The sequence below is a fragment of the Chiloscyllium plagiosum genome, unplaced genomic scaffold (genome assembly GCF_037043375.1).
Source record: "Chiloscyllium plagiosum isolate Xiang-an unplaced genomic scaffold, Cpla_swu_hap1 HiC_scaffold_34, whole genome shotgun sequence".
Classification (NCBI taxonomy): Eukaryota; Metazoa; Chordata; class Chondrichthyes; order Orectolobiformes; family Hemiscylliidae; genus Chiloscyllium; species Chiloscyllium plagiosum.
In genome coordinates, this window is record NW_028270172.1 from 9348665 (window position 1) to 9371498 (window position 22834).

Consider the following 22834-nt stretch of genomic DNA (forward strand, 5'->3'; position numbering starts at 1 on the left):
TTAAAACTTTTGTTTCCAACAGTTTCATTGATATAGGAGAAATATATTTAAAACAGCTATTTCCATAATTACGCAAGTGAGCGTATTTGAACACAGGCAGAGAATTTTCATGTGCCTTGTCATTAGATCTCTCTTGGACCTGAGCCATGTGCAGCCAGCCAGGCATGTAGAGTTTCATAGATCCACTACTTCACATGGTATTGAGAAGTTTAAAGTAAAGAGTTATATCATAAGTCACACATCTGGTTGTAGTTTGACCTGTTCTGGTCCTCTCCCTGGACCCATACAATTAAATCAAGGCATATAACAATAATGACTGGATGAGACTGTGTCCACATTTACAAATTATTTTGGTCAGACAGTGGTGAACGAGAGAGAAATTCCACAACGTGAGAACTAGATTAGATGTGGTGGAGTACTAAGTGGGAGTGGGTCTATGTATACAGGAAGCGTGGGTAGCAAATTCAACTGGGCGGCACAGTGGCTCAGTGGTTAGCACTGCTGCCACACAGCACCAGGGTCCCAGGTTCGATTCCAGCCTCTGTCAACTGTCTGTGTGGAGTTTGCACGTTCTCCCCGTGTATGCATGGGTTTCCTCCGGGTGCTCCGGTTTCCTCCCACAGTCCAAAGATGTGCAGGCCAAGTGAATTGCCGTCATGTTAGGTGCATTAGTCAGAGGGAAATGGGTCTGGGTGGGTTACTCTTCGGAGGGTCAGTGTGGACTGGTTGGGCTGAAGGGCCTGTTTCCACACTGTGGGGAATCTAATCTAATCTAAACAATGAAGCTCATAATGAGAGGATGAAACCAAAAGCAGCTAAGGAGAGGAAAATAAAATGTTAAAATCTAAAATAAAAGCAAAATGCTGTGCATGCTAAAGATCTGAAAGGAAAAAGTGCTGGAGAAACTCAAATTTGGTATTTCAAAGAAGATTCCTATTGTACTGTACTCGTGACAATAATAACTGTTTCTACCTCCATAGATGCTGCCAGACATGCTGAGTCTCTTAACAGTTACTATTTTTATTTATAATCTGAAAGTGTTGAACTCTTGCATTGAGGGTGAAGGACCGTTAAGTGCTTTTGGAAATAGCACCTCTTGGTCTGATTTAATTTTTCTGTCTAGATATTGCAAGATATTGTATGTGGTTGTCCACCTGTTCTGATTTAGACCATTAGGAATGACTGGTTATACCTCCATGAGCAGGAGAAGAAACAGCATTGCTTCATTATGAGTTCAACTTCATCATAAAAACATTGTAGTTTCAATATAATGCTGCCTGATCTTAACCTTTGAATGGCCTGCCCAGGTTCAGAAGGCAATCATAATGTTTTTTGTAAAATATGCAAGTAAAGTGAACAAAAGTATATTTAGGTGGTCTTTCCCATTTCTTCTACATAACGTACATCTTTTCCCCACCCAGAATTTGACTGGAATTAATTCTGACAGTTAATTTCCTTTGTCTTGTAGTTAACATTAGTCAGTTCATGGCAAAATCAATTAAAGTTTAATTAGTGGAAGAAATGCTAAGTAAAATTCATGCTGTGGATGATGGGTTGATTACTAAAATATGTGAACAATATGCTACATTTTGAAGAATACGGATTCAATTTGTATAGTTTTTTTTCAGTGTTCTGAACCTGAATCAGTCATCTGAATCTCCTAGCCTTAAAGTAATTTCCAAACAGTGGTTCATGAGATTGCAAAAATAATGAATCATTTTACATTTATTTCACACATCATGATGCTTGTTAAAACTTTTATGGTTTTATGAATTCTTTCAAAGCCTTAGGGAATAGAGCAATTACTTGGAGCTTATTCTTCACAGTTTTTAATTTCAAAGAACTTGCTATCTTTCAAATAAATATAAAAGGATACAAATGTTTGACTAGAAACCAAGAAACTCCATTTAATAGTTCCATTTATCATTTTATTACTCGATATGTATCTTAACCTCTCTTATGATCGTTCCCAATGTCTAGTTTGTAATTAGTTCTTAATGTGTTGCCTTATTTTCAACGTGAGTGCTATGTTGAATAAACCGTGATGTCATGACACAAAATTTCATAACTAGTTCGGGGGAAATGAGTGATGGACTAGTAGCCATATAATGGCTTTACGTAAATTCTTCGTATTCTGTCATCCTCCTATTTCTCTGACTGTAATTTTATTAAAAATCTTAGTTTTTTTTAGAAAGTATCAGTGTCCTAAGATATGAATGTGTTCATGCTTTCAAACCTGAAGGTATTTGATAGCCTTAAAATGGCTAGTCAGTGTATTATAAAGTGAAAGTTAATTATCCTTAACAGTTGTGCTTACAGTTATTTCGGAAGAACTGATGGTATGCCATTTTCTCCCTGGACTAAAGTGTTTGCGAACAGATATGGAGCACCTTTCCCCAGAGCATGAGGTTTGTACCTACAAATTAAGTGACCCCACCCCCATCTCCTCTATTGAATATTTACATATGTAGTTTATTGTTTCAGCACAAACCGCCAGTAGCCCATCCACCCCAACCAAAATTCAAAGTGAAGGATGTTGGCGGAGTAGTGGTAACATCACTGGACTAGTAATCCAGAGTCATAGAGATGTACAGCACAGAAACAGACCCTTCATTCCAACTCGTCCATGCCGACCAGATATCCCAACCCAATCTAGTCCCACCTGCCAGCATCTGGCCCATATCCCTTCAAACCCTTCCTGGGTAATCCAAGATGGAGGACGGAAGAAAATTCTGGCTGTAACAGCTGCTCCTTTTTTTTTTGAGGTATTTCGGGTGTTGGAGGTGATTTCCTCGAATTCCAGGAGCAGCAATTACTGTTTTATATGCGTTGCATTGTTTTGGAACTTTGGGGGCAGTTTTAAAAGGGAGCACATGGTGAGGTCAGTGCAGGAGAGAGAGAGAGAGAAACTGACAGAGCAGTGAACCTGCACAGTTACTGCCCTTGCTGTTTGAATTCAGAGCTTCTCGGGATGTGAAATTGAATCCCACCATCGCAAGTGATGAATTTTGAATTCCATAAAACGATGGCCGAATGACTGCCAATTGTCATAAAAACTTACCTGGTTCACTAATGCTCTTTAGCGAACGAAATCTGCACCCTAACCTAACCTTATTCAGGACCTATGAGGAAAGATTGGCAGATAGTATGAAGGAGAATCCTAAAGTTGCCTTTAGGCAAATCAATTGTAAAAGACTGATAAAAGGTGGAGTAAGGCTGATCATGGGCTAAAAGAGGGGGTTTACACACAAGGCAAGATGAGTGATTTACGTGTTAAATGAGTACTTTGTATCTGTATTGACCAAGAAGGTCAATGCTGCCCAGATGAGACAACTGGAAGCTCTGCCGCCATAAAGATTCAAAATTGATGGAGAGAATTAAATTGGATAGGCAGTTGATACTTAGTTATCAAGGCACCAGGGCGAGAGAAGATCCATCCAAGGATATTGAAGGAGTTAGGGGTGGAAAATTACAGGTGCACTGGTCAAAATCATTCCGTGTTCTCTAGATTCAGGAGGTACCAGAAGACAAAAAGAGTGCAAATATTACCCCTTTTTTCAAAAGTACATGCCCAGCAATCTCAGATCAGTCGGTTTAGATTCCGTGCTGGAGCAACTTCTAGAACTGACCTGTAATTTGTAGCTGGATCGAAAAAAATAGTGTTGAGGAAGATCTAGCGTGGATTTCTAAAGGGGAAATCATTTTTGGCAAACTTGCTGGAGGTTTTTGAAGAAGTAATGGAAAGTGTTCATGAGGGTAATGCTGTTCCTGTGGTTGTAAATGGACATTCGAAAGGTATTTGTTATAGTGCCACATAATAGACTAAGAAAACTTAACTTCTAGTTCATGGAATAAAAGAGCCAGTAGCAACATGGATACATGGGAAACTGAGGAGGACAGTATAGAACTCCAAAAGGACAATGACAAGTTGGTGCTGTGGGCAGATGGATGACAGATGAAGTTCAATGCAGGGAAGTGTGAAATGATTAATTTTGACATGAAAACAATGTAAGACAGGGAATACATTACTTAAAGGGTCACTAGAGCAGATGGACATGGGTGTGAATGTGTATAGATCCTGAAGGTGGCAGGACAGATGGCGAGAGCAGTTAATAAAACAGACAATACCCAGGGCTTTATTAATAGAGGCATGGAGTACAAGGGCAAGGAGATTATGCTTAATTTAGACATTTGTTAGATCGCAGCTGGGAAATTGTGTATAGTTCTGGGTGCCACGCTGTAAGAAAGATGTGAATGCATTGCAGAGCGTGCAGAAAAGATTCTCACAAATAGTTTCAGGGGTTAAAGGCTTCATTTATGGGAATGGATTTGAAAAGGTGGGACTGTTCTCTTTGGAGACAAGAAGGCAAAGAGGAAATCTGATAAACATTCTTAAAATGATGAGAGGTATGGGTAGAGTAGCTAGAGAGAAACCATTCTCAAAATGAGAGTGCAGATTGAAAGTGATTTACAAAAGTAACAAATGTGATGGTGAAAACAGTTTTCACATGGCGACTGTTTCAGATCTTCAAAGTTTGGGAGAAGATTTGTAGCTCGGGTGCTCATTGTTGTGGTTCTGTTTGCCGAGCTGGGAATTTTTGTTACAAACGTTTCGTCCCCTGTCTAGGTTACATCCTCAGTGCTTGGGAGCCTCCTGTGAAGCGCTTCTGTGGTGTTTCCTCTGGCATTTATAGTGGCCGGAGGAAACACCATAGAAGCGCTTCACAGGAGGCTCCCAAGCACTGAGGATGTCACCTAGACAGGGGACGAAACGTCTGCAACAAAAATGTTTCAGATGTGGAATGCATTGCCTGGAACAATGGTAGAGGCAGAGTTAGTTGAGCCATTCAGGTGGATATTGGATGATTTGAATCGAGGCAATGTATTTGGGTATGGGGGAAAAGGCACAAGAACAGAACAAAGCCATGATGCTCATTTGGCAAGATGGTGCAGACACAAATGGCATTGGGCAGTCTTAGGTTAATTATAACCTGAACCAAATGGAGAGTGGAACTCCCTCAATGCGTGTACACCCCATCCTATTAACCACACATCAGTGCTCTCAAACTGCTGAGTGCAAATTTTATAAATCACGCTTGGGGGTGGGTGGGGGGTGGGGGGGGAGGGGGGGAAGAGAATATAAAGAATTGAGTCTTATTTAATGTTTATTGTGGTGGTTACTGTAAGTAATCTACTTCTATTATTGTCTCTGGTTTATTCTTCTATGGGTCTTAACTATGAAGGTATTATTTGAATCTGATGAACGGCTGAGGATCCTGAGATTGTACTCATTAGAGTTTAGAAGGTTGAGGGGTGATCTAATAGAAACTTACAAGATAACGCATGGCTTAGAAAGGGTGGATGCTGGGAAATGATTTCCATCAGGTGGGGATACTAGGACCCGTGGGCACAGCCTTAGAAATAGAGGGGGTCAATTTAGAACAAATGAGGAGACATTTCTTCAGCCAGAGTGTGGTGGACTGTGGAATTCATTGCCACAGAGTGCAGTAGAACCCAGGACATTATCAATCGCTCCCTTGAAGACATTTAAATTCTTAATCTTGCAAGGAATTAAGGGCTACGGGGAGAGTGCGGGTAAGTGGTGTTGAAATGCCCATCAGCCATGATTGAGTGGTGGAGTGGACTCTTTGGGCCGAATGGCCTTACTTCCTTTCCTATTTCTTATGGTCTTATGGAATCTGTACAAATTAACTGCCATCCTTTCCCAATCCAAATTGTTTTTCTCTGTTGTAAATTCAGTTGTAAGACTTGGTTAAACAAAAACCTTCAAAAGCAGAAAACTAAGTAAAATATTAGATGTTTTGGCCTCCAGTTCTTGTTATAGCTTCATAGTCATTTAAGGCACAGACAGCCTGTCCAGTCTATACTGGCTACTTGTGGAGCAGTACAGTTATTCCCACTGCCTCACTTCATCCAGTAACCCTGCAGAGCTGTTTGATTCAAGTACCTATTTAATTTTGTTTGTAATATTGATCATGCCCATATCCATCACCCTAAGGTAGAAGTTGTCACAACTCACTGCATGGAGCTGTGCTCCTACATCATGTTTGGTTTAATTTGACATTGATAGTTGTAGGTTGGGTCTTCAGCATCTGCCCTACTGCACTGTGAACAGACATCAGCTTGATAACATGATGCAGCATATGAGGAGTGCTAGCTTGTGCACTCTTCGTTTCAGGCTGTACTTCTGCCCGTCTCTCCAAACACAAAGGTCAAGGTCATTTGCTGGTCACTGAGTGATTTCGAAGCATTCATTTTGTGTTCCATCCTTCTCCATTTACGGAGAACCATTCACAAAAGCTTCAGTCCAATATCCCAGATGTCTCATTGACCAACCCACAATGGCACCCTTGCATGGATAAATGAGCATGGAGCCTCAGTTGATGGGTTGCTTGCTGTGTAGAGTAATGTGAATTTTCAGTAATTTCCTCTTTCAATAGTAGACAATGTCTTGGTACCAAAACAAAACAAGCGATAAATGAAATTTGTCTTTGAGTATCAAAGTAACCCAGCCTTGCATTTCATATTTCAGCTCTATGTTTTGTAATCTATTCATACTCAAAGGCTATGATTCCCTTTGTGATATCAACTATGATGGAATTAATAGGAGACTCAGCAGACAAATATTAAGTTATTGAAAAGAATCTGGAAATTTAAAATAGTTCCCACATTAGTACATTCTGCATCTGGATTAGATTTGGAAATGGTTTTACAAATATGGAACATTGGTAAAGTGGAAATCTGCAACTGACCTTACATCTGACTTAGGTACTTTTGCTTCAACTGAGAGGAAAATAAATGCACCAAACATCAGTCCTTCTGCAATTAATGCCTACAGTGCCAAGGGAAAAGTTTGAAACTCTCTGAAAAGCAACGTTAAGAGTAAGGAGGGCATGTGGGATGGAAGGAGGCTTTTGTGGGGGATAAACTTTGGCAATTGACCACATTGGCTGCGACTGGTCAGACTCTGGATTGGTTCCATGTCAGCACAGAAGGAAAGCATTCACACTTCCAGAGTACTTCATTGGCTATCATGAAAGGTGCTGGACAAATGCAGTGTTGTTTTATATGCAAGAATTTGCCACATGTATTAAAATAATAAATGTTGAGTGTTATTCGCTATGCTTCATTTCAGGTTATTCTTGGCTCCATGATTAAGGAATGTGAACAGAAGGTAGAGAACAGGACTGTCCAAGAGCCCCAGAGGTAACTATTCAAAATCTGTCTTGGTGAGACAGTCAAAAACAGAAATTGCTGGAGAAACTCCCAAGTCTGGGCAGCATCTGTGAAGAGAAAATGGAGTTAATATTGTAAGTCCATTGACCCTCCTTGAGAACTAACGGCAGCTAGGAAAAGTGGTATTGTGCTGATGAGGCAGATGGTGGAGGGGAAAGGAGTGAGCTGACAGATACTGAATGTTAACTGTTTCTCTGTCTACAGATGCTGCCAGATCTCCTGAAATTCTCCAGCGATTCTGTTTTTGTTTGTTTCAGATCTCCAGCATTTGCAGTTCTTGTTTCTGTTTTAGGGATTGGGAAGAGCAGGGGGCAGATGATCATGACAGCTGATGTAGTTTGATGTTCTGTTAGCCAAATTTCTGATGCAGATGGGGGAGTGAATGAGAAATAAACCATTTTACACCTAAGTCTCATAAGTGTTGCAAAAAAATTGCACTTCGTCAGACTGCACTTTCAGATGCTTGACCATAGTTTGCTAGAATCTTATTTCAAGAGAGAAAGGGACAGAAAGTTTCTGTCTATGTGTCACTTACTGGCCTGCTTTTCATAAAATCTGGCAACATTCTTTTCTACCTTAAATAAAAATCAGACACGTTGCAGAGCTGTCTGCTGTTTTCAGCCTGGAATTTAAAAACTTCCAAAAATTTCACACTGGAACAGAATAAAAACTGAAATTGCTAGAAATGCTCAGCAGGCCAGGCAACATCTGTGGAGAGATTGTGAGGACCCTTCTGAGGAAGGGGCATGCGACTGAAACGTTAACTCTAATTTCTCACCACAGATACTGCCCCAGACCTGTTGAGCTTTTCCAGAAATTTCTATTTTTGTCTCTGAGTTCCAGCTGTGATCCGTAGTTCTTGCGGTTTTTATGAGAGTGATTTAAAAATGGGTTAGCGTTTCAGATTTGTGATTTTTCAAACGAGCTTTCATGTGGTGCTTTGCTTTTATGTGGCAAATAGTGATGCCTAGTGTAAATGGATAGACTGCAGGCACCTCTGATCTGTCCAGATAGCTGAAGTGCTTTATCAAACTGGGTTCGATCTGTGCTTTGCTGTCCTAGCTTTAAACTGTTCAATGAGCAAGCTGCCTCCTCAGAAACTGAAATGTTGCAGTTGTATTTTTCCATCAAGTGCTCCATCTCCAGTGCGTTAGGACAAAAGGAAAGGGGACTTTCTCCTCAGTAATGTTTTAGTAGGTGGATTTTCATGAAGGTGCGAATGTGTACAGGATTTCAGAAGACTATCTCACATCAGCAACCCCACCAATTTTAAGAAATAGTCAGTATAGGAGAATTGAATGTCCCTCTCCCTGTGCCTCTACACTCACGTGGCAGGGGCGAAAGTTAATGAAATTAGTTTCCTTGTGTCCAGCAGATCATAGGAACAGGAGTAGTTTATTTAGCCCATCAAGCCTAGCCTGCCATTAATATGATAACGGCTGAACAAACGCCAATATCTTTTACTTACCCCATAACCATGTATGTCACCGGTAATTGGAAGTCTGTCAACCTTTAACTTAAACATACTGGAAAAAAGACTAAGAATCCTCAGCCCCCTCTGGTAGAGAATTCCAAAGTTTCACATCCTTCTGAGTAAATGAATTCTCCTCACCTCCGGCCTAAGTGGCTTCCCCGTTATTTTTAAATTGTACCTTGCGGTTCTAGGTTCCCCAAACCAGGAGAAACATCAGAGGGCATTAGATGATTATTTAGATAAAATGGAGTTCAGGACTACGCGGAAATTAGCACTCGGTTTCAGAATCAGTGCAGGTACAATCAGCCAAATAGCCTCCTTTTGCACTGTAGCAGTTCTGTGATTCTGGGATCTTTCTTGTACTTAACCTGTCTACCCCTTTAAATATTTTGTAAATTCCAATGAGATCATGCCTCGATCTTTGAAACTCCGGAGGACACAGACCCAACTTGCCCCATCAGTTACTTGCTCACTATTTCTGTAAGCTATAGATGAACTGATGTTTCTGTTTCCTGCAGCAGCTTGGAATGGGCTAGGAGTGAATACAGTCATGCGAGTAATGACCGATCACTGACAATGCGATCCTCCTGGTGGAGATTACATTCCAAGCAAGACTGCAGCCTATCTTCTGAGAGACCAAGACTTTTCCACCAATGTTCTGTTTCACACTGGATATCACTGAAACAATGCAGAAGGCTCCAGTGGAACAACATTTTATGCTACCATTAAACTAGTTTTTTTTTCCCAATCTTGGGATGTGGTCATCACTAGCTACACCAGCATTTATTGCCTGTCCCTAGTTGCCCTTGAGAAGGTGGTAGTGAGCTGCCATCTTGAACCTCTGCAGTCCTTGTGCTTTAGGTAGACCCACATTGCCTTTAGGGAAAGAAGTAGAATTAGGTTTTATTATCATATGTACTCCAAGTATGGGAGTACAGTGCAAAGTATACAAAATCCAGGGATACTGAAGGAACAATGATCTATTTCCAAGTTGGGATGGTGAGTGGCTTGGAGGTGGTGGTGATCCCAAATTCAGTGAATTTTTAGCCTGTTGTATTTTAACCCTGCGATTATTGGTTATTTTTGTTTCAGTGGTTTGGAATTTTAAGGTAAGTTGTAAAAGACTGCAATTTGATGCATAACTTGAGGTAACATGAAAAATTGCATCTTTAAATGAAGTGCGAATCCTGAGACGATGAAAAGTCGTTTGATGTGTGTCAGTTATTGAACTTGTACCATGTTTTCAGCAGCCAAGTTCAACAGAACCTCAAGTTATTTTTTGTGTTTGTTACTTCAGCTCAATGTCTATTGCTGCAAGTCTTGTCAGTGAAGACACAAAGACAAGGTTCTTGAACAAAATGGGTCAGCTCTCCACTTCCGGTGCAATGTTGGCGAATGTCTTCCAGAGGAAGAAGTGATTTGAAGCAAGCCAGTCCATTTACACACTAAAATGACCTCTTGTGGGTCAAAAATCTTGTACTTGAAGTAAATTTTTTGCCTTTTTAAAAAATTTTGTTCTGGTAATTATTTTATTCTAACTTCCAAAGATATTTGCACTTAATATTTTTGTGTGTATATTGCTGTTTCCTGTGTGATGGGTGTAAAGACGATAGTGTCGGTGTCTATGTATGTTGTTGTCTTCTTTTGCTGTATCCAGTATTTTCTCCGATATGGGCAATTTTTTTTCTCCTTATTCTGCAATGAGACTTTGAACAGTAAATACTTGTATTATACACTGAAGCACTATATCTGTAATCTCTTGGATATATTGTAAATTCCACATTGGTGTCAAAATAATGAAGTGAAACCATTTGTGTATTTAATTATGGGGGATCCATTCAGACTGCTTTTATTGACTGGATTCTTGACTGATGATTAAAAAGTCACCAGCATATTCCTGTGCCTTCCTACCAGAAGAAAACAAGACTACAGCATAATACATGACCATGGAAATTGCCGTAGGGAAGCTGTTTTGTCACTTAGTGTTTCTTTTTTAAATTCAGGACTATTTTCTGTTGTGTTGCAGTAAAAAAACCCTCCTTTCTTTGCAATAAGCAGTTAAATAGTTCAGTTGTGTTGATGAAGAAGCCACGATTTCTTTACTAACTTTACACTTGTAAAATCAGGAATGTGAATTAGTGTATCTGTTTTGTGATGTTTATACAAAAAGACATTGCAGAAAGGCTGTGAATATTGAATTCCTGCATTGCTTTTAATTCAGCTCAGTTTTAACTGTGACCAAGGGATGTCGGTTACATTTAACTAAACAATGAACCAAACGCAAGCTGCATGAGTGTACTGTTTACCCTGCAGTGCAATACACTTTTTTTCCATGTAAAGTTCAGAGATTATTATATTTCACTAGCTGGAAGTTTGTGTAATCTTAATATAAATCTTATAATGTTTGTTTGCGCTGGTTGAAAGATTTCATGTAAAACACAAGTAGATTAGACATTCAATAATGTAATTTTAAATAGTTTGTGAATGGTGATTGAAACAATAAAAGTATTTCTGTGCCGCGACCCTTTTTACATTAATCATGCAGCATTCTTACCTTTTCGCATATCAAGGAACTGAGTAAACCACTTGCACGAATAAAGTTTAAAGATTTTTGTTTTTAATCTATTTATTTATGAGCGTGGTGGAGTATGTGAAACACTGCTACATACCAGGTCCTGAACATATCCCAGTTCTTTAAGACCTAAACACTAGATTCTGATGCAACAAATTAGCATTGTGGTAACATGACTGGATTCATAATCCAGAGGGTGAGGCTATTGCTCTGATTTCAATAGTTATCAGTTTTACTTAATAATGTCCATATATTCTCAGGGTGGTGGAAATTTGGAGGTGCTCTCATGTATCTGCTACCCTTGTCTTTTGAAATGGTAGTGGCTATCGGTTTAGTAGATGCTCTGTATGGACCCTTAGTAAATTTTGTGATGATACAATGGGGTTGAGATATATTTTATCCTGGGTTTTTTTTAATGAAGAAACATTGCGACAGAGGTGCAGCGTGGTCTGCTCAAAACCAATAAAGTAAACAACTTGTGAGGCCTTGGGTTTTGAAAAAGAAATGTGAATAATCAAAGCAGCCTGAATGGATGAGGTCAGGTATCCACAGAACCAGAATCTGAAGTTTTAGCTTTCTGCATTTGGTAGGACTTGGAAGCTGGAAGTGCAAGTTCTTATTTCTCTCACACAACTATCAACCGAGGTTCTCTTCCTGCTGCTCGCACTGCATGTGAGCTTTCTGTTTTACTGAATTTGTCTTTGTCAAGGGAATGTTTATGGAATGTGACTATATTGTATCAGTTAATTACTAATATATATTTTAAGCATTTTGATAGTTACAGTTAAGCTGATTCTTTCATTTTTATTCGGTAGGTTAACTGTAGTGTAATCTGAAGTGTGTTTGGTTTAAACTGGAGTAGTCTGACCAATCAAGTTGTATCTGGAGGGGCTTTAGTCTGGTTCATAACAGTTTCTGCAATGCATCTTGTAGCTAGGACAGATAGCTGCTATTGAGTGCCAGTAGTGGAGAGAGTGGATATGCTGCCAGTCCTGCTTCATCCTGGATGCTATTGAGTCATTGGGTGTTGTTGGAGCTGCTCTCTTCCACTCATTCACCCCCCCCCCCTTGAATTAATGCCCTTCACAACTGATACATGGTGGCAGCAGGGAGTGCCATTTACAAGGCGCACAGCAGAAACACACATACACCCCCAACAGCTCCTTCCAAACCCAGAGCTCTACATTTTTAAAAATATAAGGACAATTCCAGATATGTGGGGCCACCAGCAAGCTTCTCTCCAAGGCGCACACCATTCTCACTTGAAATTCTGTTGCTCTTCCTTCATTGTCGATGAAATGAAAATTCTGGAACTCCCTTCCTAACAGCACTGTGGTTGGCCCTACATCCCAAGGACTGCAGCAATTCAGAAGGCAGCTCTCAAGGACAGGTTAGAATGGGTATAAGCTGCTGGCGCATCCAGCATATGCAATAAACAAAGAAACGTGGGGAGAGATCTGGCCCTTCCTCTTTCTGCTGTGCTGCACTTAATTCCATCTGTGTATCGGGGGGGGGGGGGGGTTTAATTCAGTCTGTGTATCCATGGGGAGGTGTGTTAATTGCACCTGTGTATTTGGGGGTGGGGGCAGAGTGTTAATTCAGTCTGTGTATCTGGGGGGCAGTGTTAATTCAGTCTGTGTATCCAAGGATGGGGAATTGTTCATTCCGCCTGTATATCTATGGGGGGGGAGGAGGGGGGGGGGGGGAGTTAATTCTGCCTGTGAATCCAGGGGAGGGAGTGTTAATTCCACCTGTGTATACGTGGTGGGGGAGTGTTAATTCCGTCTGTGTATCTGGGGAGTGTTGTTGTAAATAATGTTTCTGTCACAAGTCAAGGCTCTTGGAAAACCATTTTCTGCCTGAGCTGATGGTTGAGCAGAAGTGTCTGAACCTGCCAATGTCCTCTCAGTTTACTGACATAACCCTTGGCTGGTTTCTTCTGCAATTGCTCACAAAGTTGTGTTGTAATAAATAAGTTAGCCTGCTGAGTTGCGCAAAATGTAATTGCCGTATTAAAATGCATGTACTTCTATATTTTAGATATGACCATATAACTGATTTATTGTCTCTTCAATGCACCTGTCCTTAGAAGTGAACCTTAATCTCCATCCTGCTACAGCTATACCTCAAAGTTTGTGAAAAGATTTGTAGCTCGGGTGCTCGTTGTTGTGGTTCTGTTCACCAAGCTGGGAATTTGTGTTGCAGACGTTTCATCCCCTGTCTGGGGGCCATCCTCCGTGCTTGGGAGCCTCCTGTGAAGCGCTTCTGTAATGTTTCCTCCAGCATTTGTAGTGGTTTGTATCTGCCACTTCCGGTTGTCAGTTCCGGCTGTCCGCTGCAGTGGTCAGTATATTGGGTCCGGGTCGATGTGCTTGTTGATTGAATCTGTGAATGAGTGCCATGCCTCTAGGAATTCCCTGGCTGTTCTCTGTTTGGCTTGTCCTATAATAGTAGTGTTGTCCCAGTCGAATTCATGTTGCTTGTCATCTGCATGAGTGTGGCGTTGATGATCTGGTGTGTGTTCTCTATTTCTGTGTTTTTAATGGTTACAGAGAACACACACCAGATCATCAACGCCACACTCACAGGAATCAGATTCACTAGAGAGGAATAAAAGGGCAACCAACTCCCATTCCTAGACGTGATGGTACAGAGAACACCAAACGGAGAATTTACCACAAAGTTATACAGGAAAGCCACACACACAGACCAAGTCCTGAACTATGAAAGCAACCACCCCAACACACACAAACGAAGTTGCATCAAGACACTACTCAAAAGGGCCACAACACACTGCAGCACACCAGAACTGCAAAAAGAGGAAGAAGAACACCTCTACAACGTATTCGCCAAAAACGGATACCCCTGCAATTTCATCAACAGATGCTGAAGGGAAAAACAACGGAATGAAGACATGCCACAACCCAAAGCACTAGCCACACTACCATACGTCAAGAACATTTCTGAACTGACAGCCAGACTACTACGACCACTAGGACTCATAACAGCACACAAACCAACAGCCACTCTCAGACAACAACTCACCAGGACAAAGGACCCGATGCCCAGCATGAGGAAAACCAACGTGGTGTACAAAATCCCATGCAAGAACTGCACAAAACACTACATAGGACAAACAGGAAGACAGCTAATGATCCGCATCCATGAACACCAACTAGCCACGAAACGACACGACCAGCTATCCTTAGTAGCCACATATGCAGATGACAAGCAACATGAATTCGACTGGGACAACACTACTATTATAGGACAAGCCAAACAGAGAACAGCCAGGGAATTCCTAGAGGCATGGCACTCATCCACAGATTCAATTAACAAGCACATCGACCTGGACCCAATATACCGACCACTGCAGCGGACAGCCAGAACTGACAACCGGAAGCAGCAAATACAAACCACTACAAATGCCGGAGGAAAGATCACAGAAGCGCTTCACAGGAGGCTCCCAAGCACTGAGGATGTCACCTAGACAGGGGACGAAACGTCTGCAACACAAATTCCCAGCTCGGCGAACAGAACCACAACAGCTATACCTGTATGGTGTAGTCTATTTAAAAGAACTGAACCTGAGGGCTTTAGTTCTTTCTTGATTTAAGTGCCCTATACAAAAATGCCAATTTCTCTGAATAGGTGATGCCATAGACCACAGAATTCAGCTGAAGTATCTAATGGTTACTTAAAAGAAAATAAATAAGCAGAACAATATTGTATAGATGTTAAAAGTACAATCAATACACCAACAAATGGGAATTTTGTATCATGTAATGAGCTCAGTAACGTAACTTCTAATTTAATTCAAGTGTTTGCTGATTGATTTATTATGCTAAACAAAAAAAATTAAAGAACTGTGGATGTTGGAAGTCACAAACAAAAACACACTGTTACAAAAACTCAACAGGTCTGGCAGCATCTGTGGAGAGAAAGTAGAATTAACATTACGGGTCCTGTGACCCTCTTTCTAGTTGCAGTCAATTCTGAAGAATGGTCACTGGATCAAAAACTTTAACTCTGCTTTCTTTCCATAGATCCTGCCAGACGTGCTGAGTTTTTCCAATAATTTCTGTTTTTGTTTCTAATTTATTATGCTGTTTTTATGGTCAACTTTTACTTTAGAGTTGTGAATTTATAAAAATAATTGTTTAGGGCATAATGTTTTGGACAGCTGTACTATGCCTGTTTCTGAAAGATACATTGCAACAAGACTATGTCTGCATATAAAAGATCCCATGGTATTATTTGAAAGAAGAGTGGGGAGTGATTGCAGATGTCTTCCCTGTCAAGAAACATCACACACACCGATGAGCTCTTCCTGGTGACTCTGCCATTTGAGGCAGTTTGCTGTGTGCAAATTGATTGCTACACTTCAATAGTTCATTCGCTGTGTATCACTCTGGCAAGTACTGAGCTTTTAAAAGGCACTGTTTAAATACAAAAAAAAATCTTTATACCATATTTTCATTTGTTAGCTTTACAAGTGTCAAATAACAAAGTCATTAATCTATTACCTGCTAGCAGTGATCTCAGATGAAGCCAGGTATCATTTTGATCATAGAGTCATAGATGTTGTGGTTCTGTTCGCCGAGCTGGGAATTTGTGTTGCAGACGTTTTGTCCCCTGTCTAGGTGACATCCTCAGTGTTTGGGAGCCTCCTGTGAAGCGCTTCTGTGATCTTTCCTCTGGCATTTATAGTGGTTTGAATCTGCCGCTTCCGGTTGTCAGTCCCAGCTGTCCGTTGCAGTGGTCGGTATATTTGGTCCAGATCGATGTCCTTATTGATTGAATCTGTGGATGAGTGCCATAGAAACCATGGTCTCATTCAATGTAACGGCACTGTTCACCTCTATCGACAAAACCCTAGCCAGAGAAACAATAGCCAACCTGCTGGACATACAGAACAGACAACAGAACATTGAACCTATGAACAAAGACAGCATACTCAAACTACTGGACCTGTGCCTCACAACACACTTCACATTCAACAACCAAATATATGAACAAATATGGCACTCATCCACAGATTCAATCAATAAGCACATCGACCTGGACCTCATATACTGACCACAGCAATGGACAGCTGGAACTGACAACCGGAAGCGGCAGATTCAAACCACTACAAATGCCGGATTACAGAAGCGCTTCACAGGAGGCTCCCAAGCACTGAGGATGTCACCTAGACAGGGGACGAAACGTCTGCAACACAAGTTCCCAGCTCGGCGAACAGAACCACAACAACGAGCACCCGAGCTACAAATCTTCTCACAGACTTTGAATAGAGTCATAGAGATGTACAGCATGGAAACAGATCCTTCAGTCCAACCCGTCCATGCTGACCAGATATCCCAACCCAATCTAGTCCCACCTGCCAGCACCTGGCCCATATCCCTACAAACCCTTCCTATTCATATACCCATCCAAATGCCTCTTAAATGTTGCAATTGTACCAGCCTCCACCACTTCCTCTGTCAGCTCATTCCATACACGTACCACCCTCTGTGTGAAAAAGTTGCCCCTTAGGTCTCTTTTATATCTTTCCCCTCTCACCCTAAACCTATGCCCTCTGGTTCTGGACTCCCTGACCCCAGGGAATTGTTGCAATTGAATAATTGTTAGGGTCTAGTAGAGGCCATTCAGCCCATCTTGTATATCATGACTTGATGCCATTCTCTTGTCCCCATGACCCTGTTGTTATTTAAATAACCATCCAATGCCCTCAAGTGACTCCATGAAATCTGCCTCCACCACACTTCCCAGGCAGTGACTTCCATACCCCAACTACTCGCTGTGTGAAAAGGGGTTTCTCACAGATTACCTTTGCTTCTTTCTCAAATGATCTTACATCTGCATTCCTCATTCTCAATGAGAGGGTATAATTTCTCCCCATGTAGACTGCTCGGCCCTCAAATGTTTTTGAAAACTTCGACTGAAACTTCTCTTAGCCTTCTTCTCTGGAAGGAAAATTGTCCCAAACTATCTTCATCCCTGGAAGTGTTCTTTTCTGACCAACACATTGCCATCCTGTCTGAAGTGTGGTGATCAGAACTGTACACAATACTCCAGCTGAGGTGGAATAAATACCTTGAAGAAGTTTATTGTAACCTCCTTGCTGTCTGTCCATAGCTATATTAATAAAGCCTAAGATGCTGGATGCTTTATCAGCTGATTGCTCTACCTGTCTTGCCATTTTAGTGACTTATGCTCATATACACTGCATCAAGGTCCCTCTGCTTCCATGCCCCTTTAAGAAAGCACCCTCGCTGTTGTACTGTATCTCTATGCTGTTTCTGCCAAAACATATCACTTCCCACTTCTCAGCATTGAACTTCATCTGTCAACTCCACCAACTTATGATGTCCTTTTACCATTTTATGCAGTCTTTCTTACAGTTTACAATATTTCCATGTTTTATATCATCCACAAAGTTGGAAATTGATTCTTGCATAATCCCTACATAGCACAAAGTCAGAAGTCACACAACACCATGCAGACACAGGAAGAACATACAAACTCCACACAGTCTCCAAAGCCTGGAATCAAATCAGGTCCCTGGAACTGAGAGGCAACAGTGCTAACCACTGAGCCAACGTGCAGCTAAAATTACTCTCAATGCGGTTTTATTTAGTGGAGTTCTGTTCATATTCTCAAATTTCTTAATATATTTTGCAACTGATGTCTATATAGTTTAGAAACCTTACAATGTCGAGAAACCTCTTCCAATTGTGCATGGTTGACATCTACTTGATTGTCTACCAAACTGGTTTTTTCAGTGTTTACAGTTTTCCTTGTGAAATGTTCTACCTTTTGGAATTCCCCAAACCAGCACCACTCCATTTCTGGAATGGTATTTTATCGAGATTCACTGAAAATGTACACTGTCATTTAATAAGAAAAACCTCATACTCATTGGGTATAAAGCTAGTTCATAATCACTTTAAAATGATTCAAAATATATGTTTCTAATTTACCTGTTAGAGGGAATTTGTTTTAATTAGGTGCTGCTTTTGCAACAAACTGCAGTTCTAAGACAAGATTACATCCTACATTTTCTTGACATCATTTTAGAAGCTTTAATTCAGTCATGTATTGTTTGAAAATGTTGTTTCAGTTAAATTCACAAATATATTTTAAAAGTGAGTCACTACACTACTGTTGTTTCCTGGTTGTGAAGCTATGATGTGGAGGTGCTGGTATTGGCCTGGGGTGGACAAAATCAGAAGTCACATAACACCAGGTTATAGTCCAACAGATTTATTTGTAATCCCAACACTGACCCACACTATTGGAGGTACAGCATTTTGGACAGTGTGTAAAACTAAGACCCTCAACTGTTTTACTCAAGTGAACATTTGTGTATCACACAAGGTACTATTTGAAAATAGGAGGGGATCTCTCTCATAGTTCTAGCCAGTGTTTATTCCTTAGCTAACATTATCAAGTTAAGAAATTAACAAATCAAAGCAGATTACCATTCTCATCGCTGACTGTGGGACCTTTCTGCTTGCATAGTCATCTCCACATCTTGCAACAGTGACCACATTTCCAAGCTGATTAATCAGCAGAAAAATGGTTTGGTTATCCTAATGGTGTGAAATAAATTCTAAAACTATCATCTCCAACTCAACAATTTCTTCTGAACTTTTTTTTTAATGACACATGATCCAATTGCTACTCAATTCACTTCTTCCAATACCAACTTCTAATTCCTGGGTTTTTATGCTGACTTATTTATGTTGGAATCAAATTGTGTAGCTGTTGTTGTGGGACTGAAAGTCAGATTCCCTGGGATTAGGAATCCAAGCCTTTGTAATTGTGGGGAAGTCTCAGCTGGATCTTAGTTACAATCATGTTCATTCTCAGTTTCGATCCTAGAAACTGGTTCTGATGGGGAGAGGAATTGAATCCAATCTCTAAGTAGAATGTTTACGAAAGACAGCAGTTGATCCATTGTGAATGAACAAAGCCCCTGATCTTGTTAAAGCAAAGTCCCATCTATCGAAGAGGTATGGGTCAGTTGTTGTTCTGAATCCCAGGTGGATAAACAGACAAACCAACATGCAAAGATAATAGATAGGATCAGTCTTTCCATTTAAATTCATACAGGCTATAGTGGTTTATTTATACTTTGATGGGATATCAGCTTTACTGATTCGGCCAGCACTTGTTTCCCATTTCTGATTTCCCTAAACTGCATGGCATGCTTGGTCAGTCCAGAGGCCAGTTAAGAGTGCACCATATTGCTGTGGGTCTGGAGTCACATGTAGACCAGACCAAGTAAGGGCAGCAGATTTCCGTGTTTAAAAAACATTGGCAAACCAGATCGTTTTTTATGACAATTGGTGATAAGTTCATGGTCGCCAGGGGTGACCCTATCAAAATTTTTAAAATCATGACAAATATAGATCAGCTGAATGGCAAGGTGTCATTTCCCTACGGTGGGGTAATTCAAGGCCGTGGAGCATGTTTTTAAAGTTAGAAGAGAAAGGTTTAAAAAGGACATGAGGGCAACCTTTTTTTTAACACAGAGAGTGATCTGTGTGTGGAATGAGCTTCCAGAGGAAGAGGTGGATTCAGGTACAGTTATAATAGTTAAAATAAATTTGGATACCATATATACTCGAGAAAAAGGTGATCTCATGTAAAAGTCGACCCCCTATTTTTGGTCAAAAAATCTGGAATTTTCCATATATCTCGTGGAAAAGACAATCTTAGTTCTTCATATGATTCACACTTACTTTTGGCTTCAGATTTCTTAAGTTCACTATCGAGCGAGCACTATAATTAGCAGAATTAGTATTCACTTTTTGTTTGGCTGCTCCTCGCCACTCTGGGCCTCCAGTTTGCCGGCTGTCCTGCTCCATTCTGGGACTCCACGCTTCCGGCCGTCCCACTCCAGTCTTCCGGCCGTCCACTCCACTCTTCCGGCCGTCCCACTCCATGCCTCCGGCCGTCCACTCCACTCTTCCGGCCATCCACTCCACTCTTCCAGCCATCCCACTCCATGCTTCCGGCCGTCCCACTCCATGCTTCCGGCCGTCCCACTCCATGCTTCCGGCCGTCCACTCCACTCTTCCGGCCGTCCCACTCCGTTCTTCAGGCCGTCCCACTCCACACTTCCGGCCATCCCACTCCGTTCTTCAGGCCGTCCACTCCACTCTTCCGGCCGTCCCACTCCACTCTTCCGGCCGTCCCACTCCACTCTTCCGGCTGTCCACTCCACTCTTCCGGCCGTCCCACTCCACACTTCCAGCCGTCCCACTCCACACTTCCGGCCGTCCCACTCCACACTTCCGGCCGTCCCACTCCGTTCTTCAGGCCATTCTGCTCCAGTCTGGGATTCCAGTCTCGCCCTCAGCTGCACTGATGATGTCATTGCTGCTCCAAGCTAAGTTTTATTTATAAAAGAGAAAATAACAAGAATAGAAAGAGGCAGGTGGAGTAATTACTAATTCATTTTTGTTTCTGTTCTCTTTATCAGGTAATTACTGTAATTCATTGTGTCTTTTTCTTTATTTGTTTAGAGATCAACTGGGCTTCTAATGATATGGTCTGAGTTTTGACGGGCATGAATTTCAGCCATTAAAAAGTAGTATCTATATAATAGTCGACCACATAAATTTAACCTTAAAACATAGTCTAAAATATTCGACTCTTACACGAGTATATATGGTAAGTTCATGAATAGGAAAGGTTTGGAGGGATACAGGCCAAGCGCAGGTGGGACTAGATTAGTTTGGGAACATGGTTGCTGTGGACTGGTTGGGCTGAAGGGTCTGTTTCCGTGTTGTATGACACTATGACTCTCTTACCAAGGCTAGAAAATACATTTAAATTCCATGTTTTTATGCATTGAAATAAATGCATAACATTTTTATTTTCATTTAAAATTCCAGGTAGATGAATCTATAAACCAATATACAAAGAAGGGAACAGTCCTTTGGTCTATGCAGCAGATTTTCCGTTTATTTATTCTTAAGTTTAAATTTGAGCAGCTGCTATGGTGGAATTTGACCTCTGTTCCCAAAAGCATTAGCCTGTGGTTCTTGATCCCTACTGTTTCCCCCACTACCTTTTATCTGAAGCATCTATCCGTACGCCCCAGACCCCACTGTCTCACCACATGCCACCATTGAAACTTGCGGGAGAGTAAATGAAACCCATGTTTCACTGGCGAGTTTACTTTGCGAATGCAACCTCAGCAACAACTTGCACTTATATAGTGCCTCAAAAGTAGCCAACTTCCATGGCCGCATTATTGATGCCAAGTCACATGATGAGATATTGGGACAAACAACCAAGAGTTCGGTCAAAAAGGGAAGTTTTTTATGTAAAGTGTAGCATAGCTCCAGACGACTGAACTTTCATTACAGAGACACAACTGGTTGCGCTTTAAACAGGGAGACATCGTGCCTCAGACGAGGGGAGAGGTTGAGAAGGAGAGTCCTTCATTGCAACCTTGGTCAGTGTGGGAATTGAACCTGTACTGTTAACATCATTCTACATCGCACATCAGCCTTCAGCCAACTGAGCCAACTTGAGGAGAGCCGGGGAATGGGCAGCAGAGCTTTGGATGAGCTCAAATTTGTGGACAGCAGAAGAAGGGAGGTGTGCAGAAACAGGGAGGAGGGCAAGCAGAGTATTGGAAGAATTGAGCATAATAAATCTGAATTGTCATCTGCTCTCATGTTCCACCTGACAGTTCAGATTCAGCTGTCAAGATTCAGATTTGGTGGGTCAAAGGTCCTCTTCTGCACTGGACATGTGTGTTAAATTCAGAACTTTCTTGCAAAGTATATCTGCTGTAATTGTGCTGTCATTTGGTAACACAAATGTCATCTGGCACCAAATGAATGACGCCGAGAATTCAGAACTGTTTATACCTCAGGAGAAAGCATTTCCATTCAGAGCACATCTAGCAGTTAGTTTGGTCGTGCAAAGATCCTTTGTCCTCATAATCTTGAAGCCACACTTGTTTAGCTTTTTACAATCACTGGGAAACTTGTCAAAATAAACAAAATTTAGAGTGAGTCATGTTATCCAACACAGTAAAGAACATCTCATGAGTAAGTGACAGTTAAGCGATAATATGCAAATCTTCTCCGAAGAAACAAAACAAGATTCTAGTCGCAGCGTCTAACTGATGAATGTTATATTTGCAGGCATCAATGTGTGAATGTAGCATTGTACCTGACACCACCAGCATGTTCAAACTGAGCAGATTCAGAACAAACACTGCCTGGATTTGTTTTCCTTGGTTGGAGCTGCTTCCCTGGAAATTGATCAGTAAATACAGATCCAACAGAGGCCACGATCACAATATTCTCATGTACTGTAACAGTCTGTGTGTTACTGACGCACTGCCGTGTACTGTAACAGTCTGTGTGTTACTGACGCACTGCCGTGTACTGTAACAGTCTGTGTGTCGCTGACGCACTGCCGTGTACTTTAACAGTCTGTGTGTTACTGACGCACTGCCGTGTACTGTAACAGTCTGTGTGTTACTGACGCACTGCCGT

At 41.3% G+C, this 22834-nt stretch overlaps 1 protein-coding gene and 1 long non-coding RNA gene across 6 annotated transcripts in view; one reads left to right on the forward strand and one right to left on the reverse strand.

The window, feature by feature from the left end:
- relch (RAB11 binding and LisH domain, coiled-coil and HEAT repeat containing) overlaps nt 1-11253 on the forward strand; it is a 91682-nt gene extending 80429 nt beyond the window's left edge. For all 5 annotated transcript variants that reach the window (XM_043719605.2, XM_043719607.2, XM_043719608.2 and 2 more), the window contains 3 exons: nt 2320-2408; nt 7157-7227; nt 10029-11253. In XM_043719605.2, the coding sequence (XP_043575540.2) occupies nt 2320-2408; nt 7157-7227; nt 10029-10149 (281 nt within the window). In that variant the 3' untranslated portion in view covers nt 10150-11253. The remainder of the gene's footprint in view (nt 1-2319; nt 2409-7156; nt 7228-10028) is intronic.
- Nucleotides 1-20498, reverse strand: part of LOC148141119 (uncharacterized) — a 79417-nt gene extending 58919 nt beyond the window's left edge. The window contains exons 1-2 of the long non-coding RNA XR_015752806.1: nt 20054-20498; nt 15830-16106 (exon numbers count right to left, since the gene is read on the reverse strand). This is a non-coding gene — a long non-coding RNA (uncharacterized LOC148141119). The remainder of the gene's footprint in view (nt 1-15829; nt 16107-20053) is intronic.
- Nucleotides 20499-22834: the final 2336 nt, after the last annotated feature.